The sequence below is a fragment of the Silurus meridionalis genome, chromosome 18, assembly GCF_014805685.1.
Source record: "Silurus meridionalis isolate SWU-2019-XX chromosome 18, ASM1480568v1, whole genome shotgun sequence".
In the NCBI taxonomy this organism is placed as follows: domain Eukaryota; kingdom Metazoa; phylum Chordata; class Actinopteri; order Siluriformes; family Siluridae; genus Silurus; species Silurus meridionalis.
Window position 1 is genome coordinate 1,908,752 of NC_060901.1, and position 13,181 is coordinate 1,921,932.

At 39.4% G+C, this 13,181-nt stretch overlaps 1 protein-coding gene and 1 long non-coding RNA gene across 5 annotated transcripts in view; one reads left to right on the forward strand and one right to left on the reverse strand.

Moving 5' to 3' along the window:
• Window positions 1-13,181, reverse strand: part of ppfia2 (PTPRF interacting protein alpha 2) — a 97,750-nt gene that overhangs the window by 80,811 nt on the left and 3,758 nt on the right. For all 4 annotated transcript variants that reach the window (XR_006928521.1, XM_046872898.1, XM_046872895.1 and 1 more), the window contains exon 2: window positions 8,812-9,066. Coding sequence is in view for 3 of the 4 variants with exons in the window: in XM_046872898.1 (XP_046728854.1) it covers window positions 8,812-9,060 (249 nt within the window). In the remaining variant the exon portion in view is untranslated. The remainder of the gene's footprint in view (window positions 1-8,811; window positions 9,067-13,181) is intronic.
• LOC124401013 lies at window positions 9,557-13,172 on the forward strand. The gene is made up of 3 exons (XR_006928522.1): window positions 9,557-10,103; window positions 12,944-12,984; window positions 13,136-13,172. It is a non-coding gene; the product is annotated as an uncharacterized LOC124401013 (long non-coding RNA).

A 13,181-nucleotide genomic window follows, 5' to 3' on the forward strand; every position in this document is an offset into this window, starting at 1 on the left:
CCAAGGACCATCTACTTCTGATCTAAATACAGAGTGTGTGAGATGAAAGGGATAATAATGAGCCAAACAATACATCCATCATCAGCAGTAAAACTATTCCCTCTCAGTTACTATCACATGCTTCATCATCAACATCATCATCATCAGATCTCCAGAGATGTCCATGTGAGCATTTTCTTGAATGCTGAATACCGTTTCAATGGAAACTGTGATGGAAGACTCTAAGGGTTAAATGTTCTTTCTGATACCATTAGGACCAACAGAAAACATTTGGCAGCTTAGAGATAATGTGATGCTGCCTACTGGACACCATTAGAGACAATCAGGATACCATGATGGAATCATCCAGACTGCACAAAGATTTAACAATGGTTTCTTTGCCTTGATAATGATGATTATGATGATGATGTACACAAGCACATGATATCATGGAAACCATTGGGTGATGGTTTTTTTTAGTGTTGAACTGGAAACCATTAGATTTTATTTAAGGGTTATGTGTTTTCTTCTGCCATGATGCTTCATAACTATTGTATGAGATTGTACCTGATTTCCTGCCACGAATGCAGGACTGTGATTGGTATGTTAACACGCTCATTCGTTACATTACGTTATTGTTTCTTTGGCACCAGCTTGGTCACAGAGTTGTGTACGATAGAACAATGAGGAGGGGTTTGATTAAAGTTTACGGAAGGAATCTCCAAAGTCAGAGTAACATTCTGAAGTAACGACAGATGGGTTTGAGCTTTCAAAAAAGATGTCAAGTTGTGTTTGCGGTTTGCTCTTATTTACTTGAAGAAAGAGAAAAATAAATAGAGGCTGCTGAGAGAATGACTGTTTATAGCTGCTATAACGTGAGTATAAGCAGGAATTTTTTACTTTTTCATTTAATAATAATAATAATAATGCATTTTATTTCATGGCGCCTTTCAAAACACCCAAGGTCACCTTACAGACAATATACAGGTCATTGCATAAAACAGAACACACAACAGAAAAGCATATGCATGTAAGATTCATTTAAATCTCAATAAAACATTTTATAAAAAGGCCTGTATAAAAAGATATGTTTTAAGACGCTTTTTAAAGGTCAACAAGCACTCGCTATTGCGAACATCAAGGGGAAGAGAGTTCCATAGTCGGGGGGCAGCATAACTAAAAGATCTGGCACCCATGGTAGTCAGTCGAATCCAAGGTGCCACAAGAGAAATTGAAGATGAAGATCTAAGTGCGCGTGAAGGAGTGTAGACATGAAGAAGTTGAGTAAGATATTGTGGTGCAAGATTATGAAGTGCCTTATAAGTGAGTAGCAAGATTTTAAATTCTACTCTATACTTTACTGGAAGCCAGTGTAATTGCTGAAGAACCGGAGAGATGTGAGCGTATAAGGTGTTCTAGAGAGAACACGGGCTGCGGAGTTCTGAACCATCTGAAGTTTATTCAGCAATTTGGAAGGAATACCTGTGAGAAGTGCATTGCAGTAGTCTATACGTGAAGTGACTAGTGCGTGAATAAGAACAGCAGTATTATTATTTGAAAGAAAGGGACGAAGACGGTTAATATTCCATAAATTAAAGTATGCAGTCCGTGATATTATTAATTTGTGCTTCAAAAGATAGTGTACTATCCATGATGACACCCAAGCTTTTAACCTGAGAGGAAGGACAGATTGTGGTATTATCAATGGTGAGAGAGAAACAGTTAGGTTTAGACATAACAGATTTAGTGCCAACCAGCAAAGCCTCAGTTTTGTTGCCATTTACCTTCAAGAAGTTCGCTGAAAGCCAGTCTTTAATTTCAGATAGACAGCTTGTTAAGGATGGTGGAGGAAAAGAACCGGTGGGTTTGGCAGACAGGTAGAGTTGGGTGTCATCCGCATAGCAGTGAAAATTAACACCATATTTCCTTAAAATGTAACCAAGAGGGAGCATATATATAATAAAAAGAAGCGGGCCCAAAACAGAGCCCTGGGGTACACCAGTGGTGATTGTTGATAATCTTGAACTAAAACCTTTTAATTGAATACGCTGACTGCGTCCAGATAAATATGACATAAACCAAGACAGAGCAGTGCCAGTAATACCAATGGAAGCTAACCTGTCAAGAAGTATCTTATGTGAGACAGTATCAAAGGCAGCGCTCAAGTCAAGGAGGACAAGTATAGTTAAAAGCCCAGAGTCGGCTGCCAACAGCAAATCATTGGTTATTTTGACAAGAGCAGTCTCAGTGCTGTGGTGGGGACGAAAACCAGATTGGAATTGTTCATACAAGTTATTATTGGAGAGATGTTCATGAATTTGAATTGCAATACACTTTTCCACTACCTTGAGATGAATGGTAAATTTGAAATTGGACGGAAATTGTCAAAATTTGATGGGTCACCTCCTGGTTTCTTAAGTATGGGTGTAATAATAGCAGATTTAAGAGATGGAGATACAAGACCAGAACTAAGTGAAGCATGAACAATTTTTGTAATCAACGGCAAAAGAGCTGGTAAACAAGCTTTCACTAAGGGGGTTGGTAGAGGGTCTAACTGACAAGTTGAAGATTTAGATTTACCTATCAGACCCATTATCTCTGAAGCAGTAGGTAGTGTAAAGTTAGAGAAAACAGAATGGGAGGTGAGTGCAATATAAACTGAGAGGAGTCATTGTGAAGAGTACCAATAAGTATTTGCTGATGTACATTTTCAACCTTAGATGCAAAGAAAGTCAAAAAACGATCGCACAGGTCAGTGGAATACATATCAGACGGCAAATAATCAGGTGGTTTTAGAATATTGTTTACCACCAAAAAAAGAGACCTAGAGTTCCCATTGCTAACTGCAATTCTGTTGGAGTAGTAAACAGATTTAGCTTCAGTCAGTGCAGTTTTATAATTTTGAATATGTTCAACATACATTTCCTTATGAACAGTAAGGCCAGTCCTGGCGCACAGCCGCTCTAACCTCTGACCTTTAGTTTTAAGTTCACGCAGTTCAGGTGTGAACCAGGGAGCGGAATAAACAAATGAAACAGTTCGAGTTTTCACAGGTGCGAATTCATCCAAGATCATTTTCAGTCCGTCATCATAATATTTAACTAGTTCATCAGCAGTAGAGAAATCAGATTTACTGGAGAAGATGGCAAGTTCATCAGCAAGAGTAGGCAAATCAATGTTTTTAATATTCCGAAATGAAATCGGACGGCACAGGTTTGCCTTAAAGATGGCCAACTTGGCACAAAAAGACACCAAAAAGTGATCTGATATAGAAAGATCAGAAACAGTACAATTAAAAGGTATTATACCGGAGCAACAAACGAGATCAAGAATATGCCCCTTGATGTGAGTGGGCAGTGTGTTAAATTGTTGTATACCAAAGCAATCCAAACATGATAAAAATTCGCTTGTAACTGCATTACTGGTATTATCTATATGAATGTTAAAATCACCCAGAAGGATAACATTTGGAGATATGGAACATAGATGAGTCAAGAGTTCAGATAGTTCAGTTAAAAAGGCATTATTGCTCTTGGGGGGGCGGTAGATAGTTGTAAGAATTGTAGGAATCGCACCATTGATTTTTATGGCAATTGATTCAAAAGAGGAATATGTGGAAAGAGTTAACTGACATACTTTCAATTTCCCTTTATAGAGTATTGCTAGTCCCCCTCCCCTTCCTGTATCGCGAGATTTACAGACATAACTATATCCCGGGGGAACAGACTGGTTTAAATGAAAAAAGTCATCTTTCTTCCATATTTAGTATTCATTCATTCAAAATAAATGTCACATAGGATACACTTCTGTGATGAAGTATCCATGTGTGGTTAAATACTACTGAGCATGTCCGTAATCCAAAAAACAAAGTTGTGGTAAAAAGCAGGAAAATCCGAAACACAATTCAGGCAATACACACAAATAAAAAAAAACAGTAAGCGTAGTCTTGAAGGCAAGTAAGGTTCGGTACACAGTGAAACATGGAGCATGGAACATAAAATGATGTGTTTTGGGAAAACAATACTTTACAAGGTATCCTAGCATTAGCTTGGTATAAGAGTCTTTCAAACAGGAAGTGGCCCATGACCTAGAGGATGTTCAGAACTTGGGTGAGGGTTTCTTCTGACTGGGAGGAGAGGGAACTGTGGTGGGAGCTGTGACAACTTCACAATACACAAATACTTTAACTAATGAACACAATGAACACACACACACACACACACACACACATACACTCACACACACACACACACACACACACACACACACACACACACACACACACACACACTACCACTTCTCCTCAAAAACACACTCCCAGATTTCCAGTGATACTCATTACAGCGGTATTATAAACAGTTGAGGTCTGTTATAAATGAAACCCCCGAGCGAATCCTTTCCAAGAACCAGCTAAATTTTTCGGAGACACTTCAGCTCTCGTCAGCTGGACGTCACGAGATATTTATAAGACGGAAGTGAGGCGTTGAGAGAGTTAAATGTGGTCATTAGAGAGCAGCTGTGAGGGAGAAATAGCAACTCTCAATCTCAAAAATGAGCTGTAAAGATCAATAATCATCTGCACAGTCATTCACCATCTCACACCAAAATTCACCATCACACACACTAACATTCACCATCTCACACCAACATTCACCATCATTCACCATCACACACCAACATTCACCATCACAAACACACCAACATTCCCCTTCACACACACCAAAATTCACCATCTCACACCAAAATTTACCATCTCACACCAACATTCACCATCACACAACATTCACCATCATTCACCATCACACACCAACATTCACCATCACAAACACACCAACATTCCCTTCACACACACCATCATTCACCATCACACACCCACATTCACTATCACAAACACACCAACATTCCCTTCACACATACCATCATTCACCATCACACACCAACATTCACCATCATACACCAACATTCACCATCACACAACAACATTCACCATCACACACAACATTCACCATCACACGAACATTCACCATTACACACCAAGATTCACCATCACACAACAATATTCACCATCACACAACAACATTCACCATCAAACACCAACATTCACCATCACACAACATTTACAATCACACACACCAACATTCACCATCACACACCAACATTCACCATCACACACCAATATTCACCATCACACAAAACCACATTCACCATCACACACCAATATTCACTGTCACACACCGACATTCACCAACAACACCGACATTCACCAGCACACACCAACTTTCACCATCACACACCAACATTCACCATCACAAAAACACCAACATTCACCTTCACACACACACACACACCAACATTCACCATCACAGAACTTGTGGTTCATTAGTTTATTCTGTCACATGACAGTGTATGTGCACTCCTATTGGATCAGTAAACCACATTGGAAGTGTAATGTTTGTTTCTAGATAGAGCTATTCTCTCTCTCTCTCTCTCTCTCTCTCTCTCTCTCTCTCTCTCTCTTTCTTAATATAAAGGGTTAATTTGGCCTGGAGGAGACTGTGTGAAGTAGGACATGGACAATAACAATCACGCAGAGTCATCATGTGATGCTGAGGAGAAAGTAGGCAGCTGACTGAACACACACACACACACACACACACACACACACACACAAAACACAATCCCATTACATTCATCACCAATGAAGCAAAGATCTCATACACTCACACACTGAACCATTCACCAGCCTGAGACAAAAACTCATGTTGTTGTGCTCAAGTTTCAACATCATCAAACACTGACCTTTTCCTTTAAACACCAACAATCTCCATCTTCAAACAACAAGAACCAACTATCCTCATCAAAAACCAATGTTCTTAGTCAGACACCATGTTTGATGATAGATGTTGGTGTGTTTGATGGTTAATGTTGGTGTGTGTAATGATGAATGCTGGTGTGTGATGGTGAATTTTGGTGTGTGTGTGTGTGTGTGTGTGTGTGTGTGATGGTGACTGTTAGCGTGTGTGATAGTGAATGTTGGTGCGTGATGGTGAATGTTGGTGTGTGATGGTGAATGTCAGTGTGTGATGGTGAATGTTGGTGTGTGATGGTGAATGTTGTGTGTGTGTGTGATGGTGAATTTCAGTGTGTGATGGTGAATGTCAGTGTGTGATGGTGAATGATGGTGTGTGATGGTGAATGTTGGTGTGTGTGATTGTGAATGCTGGTGTGTGATTGTGAATGCTGGTGTTTGATGGTGAATGTTGGTGTGTGATGGTGAATGTGTGTGATGGTGAATGTTGGTGTGTGATGGTGAATGTTGGTGTTTGATGGTGAATGTTGTGTGATGGTGAATGATGGTGTGTTGGTGAATGTTGGTGTGTGTGATGGTGAATGTTGTTTAATGGTGAATGTTGGTGTGTGATGGTGAATGTTGTTGTTTGATAATGAATGTTGGTGTGTTTGATGGTGAATGTTGGTGTGTGATGGTGAATTTTGGTGTGTGATGGTGAATGTTGTGTGTGATGGTGAATGTTGGTGTTTGATGGTGAATGTTGGTGTGTGTGATGGTGAATGTTGGTGTTTGATGGTGAATGTTGGTGTTTGATGGTGGATGTTGGTGTGTGTGATGGTGAATGTTGGTGTTTGATTATGAATGTTGGTCTTTGATGGTGAATGTCGTGTGTGTGATGGTGAATGTTGGTGTGTAATGGTGAATGTTGGTGTGTGTGATGGTGAATGTTGGTGTTTGATGGTGAATGTTGGTGTTTGATGGTGAATGTTGGTGTTTGATGGTGAATGTTGGTGTGTGATTGTGAATGCTGGTGTTTGATGGTGAATGCTGGTGTTTGATGGTGAATGTCGGTGTGTGTGATGGTGAATGTTGGTGTGTGTGATGGTGAATGTTGGTAAGTGATGGTGAATGTTGTGTGTGATGGTGAATGTTGGTGTGTGTGATGGTGAATGTTGGTGTGTGTGATGGTGAATGTTGGTGTTTGATGGTGAATGTTGGTGTTTGATGGTGAATGTTGGTGTGTGTGATGGTGAATGTTGGTGTGTGATGGTGAATGTTGGTGTGTGTTGGTGAATGTTGGTGTTTGATGGTAAATGTTGGTGTGTGTGATGGTGAATGTTGGTGTTTTTGATGTGTGTCTTTATGGTTAACATTAAAACTGGACTCAATTATCACAGAGAAGAGAATTAGGCTAAATAATGGTAGTAGAAGAGGAGAATCTGGGTGGAGTTGGAAATATAGATAGATAGAGAAAGAGAGAAAGAAGGAAAAAGTGGGCGAGAAAAAGAAAAAGATATGAAAAGAATGTGGCCTCATTCACTGATCTACATTTACAGAAAAGCAATAAAATACAGCCCAGTATCAAATGATGTGTTTGTGTGCGTGTGTGCGTGTGTGTGCAGGTGTCTGTGTGTGCATGTGTGTGCGTGTGTATGTATGTGCGCATATGTGTGTGTGTGTGTGTGTGTGTGTGTGTGTGTGTGTGTGTGTGTGCGTGTTTTAACCAGAACAAAAACACCTGTAACTCTGTTGTTGGTAGACATGAGCTGAGAGGATAAAACAGACACACACACACACACACACGCACACACACACACACACACACACACACACACTCACTGACACCCTTTTACAGCTAGCCTCAGATGATTCGAGCCCCATGTGACAAGATGTAACAGACTCTGATGTTGATTTACAGCCTGGAGGAAAATCGGAGTAGAGTGTCACTACAAGTGTGAGGAGATAAAACACACCAACACATAAATCACTGAGTTTCCACACACACACACACACACACACACACAAAGAGTCTCTTCATTCCGATGACAGACTAGCATCTCCTAAAATTCTTTACCTAACATCAGCTAGCACAATATTACCTCCATGATGCTGGCTTTATTTTGCTAACATCTGATCAGTGTTCTCAAACAGCTTCACTATAAAACTCTTTATTTAGCATTAGCTAGCTAAATTGAAAGTTGGATAGCTCATTAGCACATTCAATTGCCTGGCTTCAAAGAAAACATGGCTTCTGTTTTTCATTAGCAGTGCAGTGAGGGAGCTCACCTAGCATTAGCTAGATTCCATTAGTCAAACTAATTACTAGTGTCAGGAGTTACACAATAATTGTTTGGTTGTTTGCTAGTGGTGCTACTTAAGACGAATCAGGGACCAAGTACGTGAACATATATCTAATATTAGCTGGATTTGAGCTATTTAATTTTCTAGCATGAGTTTGGTTCCTTGCTAGTACACGTCATTGTGATTAGCTACACAGGGTAATTGTTCAGCTGATGTTTGAGAACACGTTTAGCTCTTGATTTTAATATGCTACATATTGTATGCTTGATCGTAGCTACAATATATATTGCCAAAAGTTTGTGGACACCTGACCATAAGACTGGTATTTGATTTGAACATCTCATTCCATATTTAGTCTCAATTTGCTATCATAATAAGCTCCACTCTTCTAGGAACATGTTCCTCAAGATTTTGTGGATATTCATTCAGCTACAAGGGTGTTACTAAAGTCAGGTACCGCTGTAGGTGAGGTGAGGAGGTTCCTGGGGTGCAGTCAGCGTTCACATTCATACTGTTCAATAGGGTTGGAGCTCTATAGCAGGAGATCTTTCAAATCTTCCAACTCATGTAAGTTTATGTAAGTTCGTGGAGCTGGCTTTGTGCATGGGGACATTGTCATGCTGAAACAGGGAAAATATCAGGCTCCTGCATCCAAAGACGTCCTACACGATTGTGTCCTAATACTTTTGGGAAAATGTGTGTGTGTGTGTGTGTGTGTGTGTGTGTGTGTGTGTGTGTACCTGTGGCAGTGCAGAGCTAAGTTGGCGCTGGAGTGAGTCCCGGTCATACATGACGTCCTGCAGGTGCTGCTGTGCGAGACCGAGACTCTCCTGCGTCTCTCGAAGTGTGTCCAGGAGACGGTCTCGCTCGTCCAGCATGTTCACCATCAACTGCTCGAAGTGCGAGTCCGGGTCCGAGGAACTGCTGTGAGAACCTCGCTGGCTCATGGCCGTGTCCTCGCTGATCGTGGGCATCACCTCGCACATCATCTTCACCTGGAGACCGGACACCAAGAGCAATCAGTTTAGACCTTCAAACTGTCAGGGCATCACAATTTACAATTCATGATGGTGTGATGATGAAGGATGATGGGGTTTAATGAGGTTTGATGAAGAATTATGGGTTTTGATAAAGGATATTGGTGTTTGATCAGGTTTGATAAAGGATAATTGGTTTGATGAAGAATAAAGGTGTTTGATGGGGTTTGATGAAGTATGATGGTGTTTGATGGTGTTTGGTGAAGGATGGTGGTGTGTAATGGGGTTTGATAAAGAATGATGATGTATGATGAAGTGAGTTGAAGGATTATGGTTTTTGATGAGATTTGATGAAGAATTGTGGTTTTTGATGGGTTTTAATGCAGGATGATGTTGTTTGATTTGGTTTGATGATGTTTGATTAAGGATGATTGTATGTGATGGTGTTTAAAGAAGGATAAGACCATCATCCTTCATCCAACACCATCACATACAATCATCCTGCATTTGATGAGAATTAATGAAGAATTGTGTTTTTTAAGCGGTTTGATGAAGATTGTCAGTGTTGATGTGGTTTGATGATGGAAGCTGGTGTTTTGTGTTGTTTGATTCAGAATGATAGTGTTTGATGGTGTTTGATAAATGATGATGAGGTTTGATGAAGAATGATGGTGTTTCATGGGTTTAAACAAGGATGATGGTATCTGGGTGTAGTTTGATGAAGTATAATGGGGTTAATGGAGTTTGATGAAGGATGGTGGTGTTTGATGAAGGATGATGGTGTTTGTTGGGGTTTGATAAAGGTAGTAAAGTTACTAGTTTAGGCGTTTGATGAAGAAGTTTGATGCCTCACAATAATTATTTACTTTAAATGGAAAAATAGAATTTAACAGTTTTCTTAGTGATTAGAATGAGTATTTTTTCATTCCTCTCTTTCTCACTCTTTCTTTCTCTGTATATGAACAGGCCGGCAGAGATCCACAGGGGTCCTCAGCTAGCTGCTAAACGCTAACAATTTGTCTCCAAACTGTTTCGTCTGGACGGCAGCCATCTCGGTCTGTCTCTCCATCTGTCTTCTGCAATCTGACTGTATACACATTCGCTTTATTTAAAACTGTACTAAAATAGAGCAAGACTTATCAACACTATTATTATTATTATTACTATTATTAAAGCAACATTGCTGATTTAATCAGACACACACACACACACACACACACACACACACACACACACACACACATTCTCCCCATGTTCCTCCTCAAGTGTTCCTTTTTCGTTGATAAAAAAGGGGTGCCAATACTTTATCAGTCAGTATTAAAAAGTGGGCGGGGTTTGTCAGGGTGAAGGATGTGGGTGGAGACTTTTGAGACTTGTGAATTGAATGATTTCCATCCCTGTGGTCATCAGTGACACTCCATCACACCCTATCACTATCTAGTGTAAAAGGTTTTAGCTCCACCCCCAAACATCTCTGATTGGCTCGCTTAACACTCATATTAGTGAATAGTATTTAGGATGTAGATTTGGGTGAATGAAGTGAAGAATATAGGGATGAAGGGATGATGGTGTATGGCAGGATACATAAAATAAGGAGGGATAAACAGAAGGATGAGTGGGTCTAAGGATAAATGAAAAATGAACAGAGAGGTTAAAGCAAGAATGAAAGGAGAGATAAACAAAGGATGAATAGAGAGATTGGATGATGAGATGGTTAATTAAAAGGAAGAATGCATGAATGGCTGAATAAAGAGTTTAAATGAATGAACAAATGTATGAATGAATGGATGGATGGATGGATGGATGGATGGATGGATGGATGGATGGATGGAATGTGTGGATATAAATAGAGATGTGTATGAATGCATGATAAATGATGGATCGATTATGGAAAATAACTGGATGAATGATAGATAAAGACAGAACAGAGAGATGAATTAGGGGATGAATGAATGAAGGGATGAATATGAGGAAATTATTAGCGAATTAAATTGAAAATTAAATGAATGAAATTATGGATAAATGGAAATATATGGTAAATAAATAAATTGGATGGATGGATGGATGGATGGATGGATGGATGGATGGATGGATGGATGGATGGACGGAAAATATTTAAGTAGAGAGTAGACAGAACAAAACAGATAAATGGATTAATTAAGGGATTGATTAATTGAATGATTGATTGATTATTTAATAGGTGAAAGAATGAATATGGGGGAAAATTGAGAAATAAATAAGTGGAGGAAAGCTGGGTGGATGGATGGATGGATGGATGGATGGATGGATGGATGGATGGATGGATGAATAGATGAATAGATGGATGGAAAATAACTAGATAAATGGAGGGTTAATAAAGACAGAACATGGGGAATGAGTGGATATATCAATGAATGGATGAATGAATGAATGAATGAATGAATGAATGAATGAATGAATGAATGAATAGAGTGTTGTATGAAGAGCTTGTTGGATGGATGGCTGGATGGCTGGATGGATGGCTGGATGGATGGATGGATGGTTAACAGAGACAGAACAGAGAGATGAATGAAGTGATGAATGAATAAAAAGAAGCGAGTGCCTGTACACCATATGCCAATCGATAAATTATTCACAAAGAGGGAGAGACTGGGCTTTCCTTCTCTCTTTCTCTCTCTCTCTCTTGCTCACACACACACACACACACACACACACACACACACACACACACACACAGGATTTGTATAGATCTGTAGCAGGATCAAACCGTCTTCATGCCCCTGAAGCGATTAGCTCCATCTCCTTTCCACACCCAGCGTCATCTCAGCACATGTTCACTATCAGTAGCTTTGCGTTTAGCTTAGCTTGCTCTCGCTATGTTAGCTTTCACTCTTCAGCTGAACGTTTTCCCTCATTAGCTTAGCAGTTATTCTGTAATTAATGTCAGTTTGGTTCAGTTAATTTACATTCACTTTCTGTCTTAGCCTTAACTTCCTAAGCTAGCAGTTGTGCTCACGATTATTTTTGTAAGCTATACATTCACTTTCAAATATAAACGTTTAAATTTCTTACAATCCTATAAAACATTAGAAACATGTGGACTGTTATATTCAGCATCGCGTCATAAGATTAGCATATTTATGGTTTCCTGCTAAGCGTTAGTTTCTGGGGATGCTAATTTTTGGTCTGCTTTTCCAAACCTCACACATGACGCTCGTCTGTGGTACGCTAGCCACACTAATTAGCCAAACTCGTTGTCATGGTTACACACTTGCACACCATCTGTCCCATTGACCACGACACAATCTGTGTGTGTGTGTGTGTGTTAAAGTTTATCTTTGCTAAATTAGCTCCAGAAAATACGATTCTGAAGCTAATAGGGTCTTGGGTGGTTTTTCCTTTGTACAAACTACAAAGCTACAATGGTACACTTTATTTTATGCTGTATGCTGCTAATTAATGTTAATTTTTCCTTTTCTTTTACCGTATGCATCTGGAGTACTTAGCACATTAGCTCAATAGTTCATGCTAATTTTGCACCTTGCTACAGACCTGCATGTGTGTCATTATAAATAACAAAACTTGACCTGTATAGGTTCATAATTAGCATGTAGCAGTTAGTTATCTGTGTGAAGTGTGTGTGTGTGTGTGTGTGTGTGTGTGTGTGTGTGTGTGTGTGTGTGTGTGTGTGTAAATCATCATTATCCTGCTAATAAATGCTAATTTAGTTTTGTGCTCCATATAGAGTGCATTAGTGCAGGTATAGAGAGTCTGTGCAGAGTCATATTTTGCATAAACTGATCTGCATATTGTTTGTGTGTGTGTGTGTGTGTGTGTGTGTGTGTGTGTGTGTGTGTGTGTGTGTGTGTGTGTGTGTTTGTGTGTGTTTAATTTTTCTATTCCAATTTTGTTTTAGGTGTAATGAGGAGTTTTTAAAGACGGTTGTGTTATAACCAGGTACAAGCTTCAAAAGCTGAATATTATTTAAATAATATTAATATTTCATATATATATATATATATATATATATATATATATACATGTAATGTGAGAGTAAACGAGTGGATGAAGTTCTGTGGAGTTAAAATCGGACATTTGTGTCTACCAGAAGAACTTGTGTGAGATGAAGAACGGAAGAGAAGATGTGATCAGAC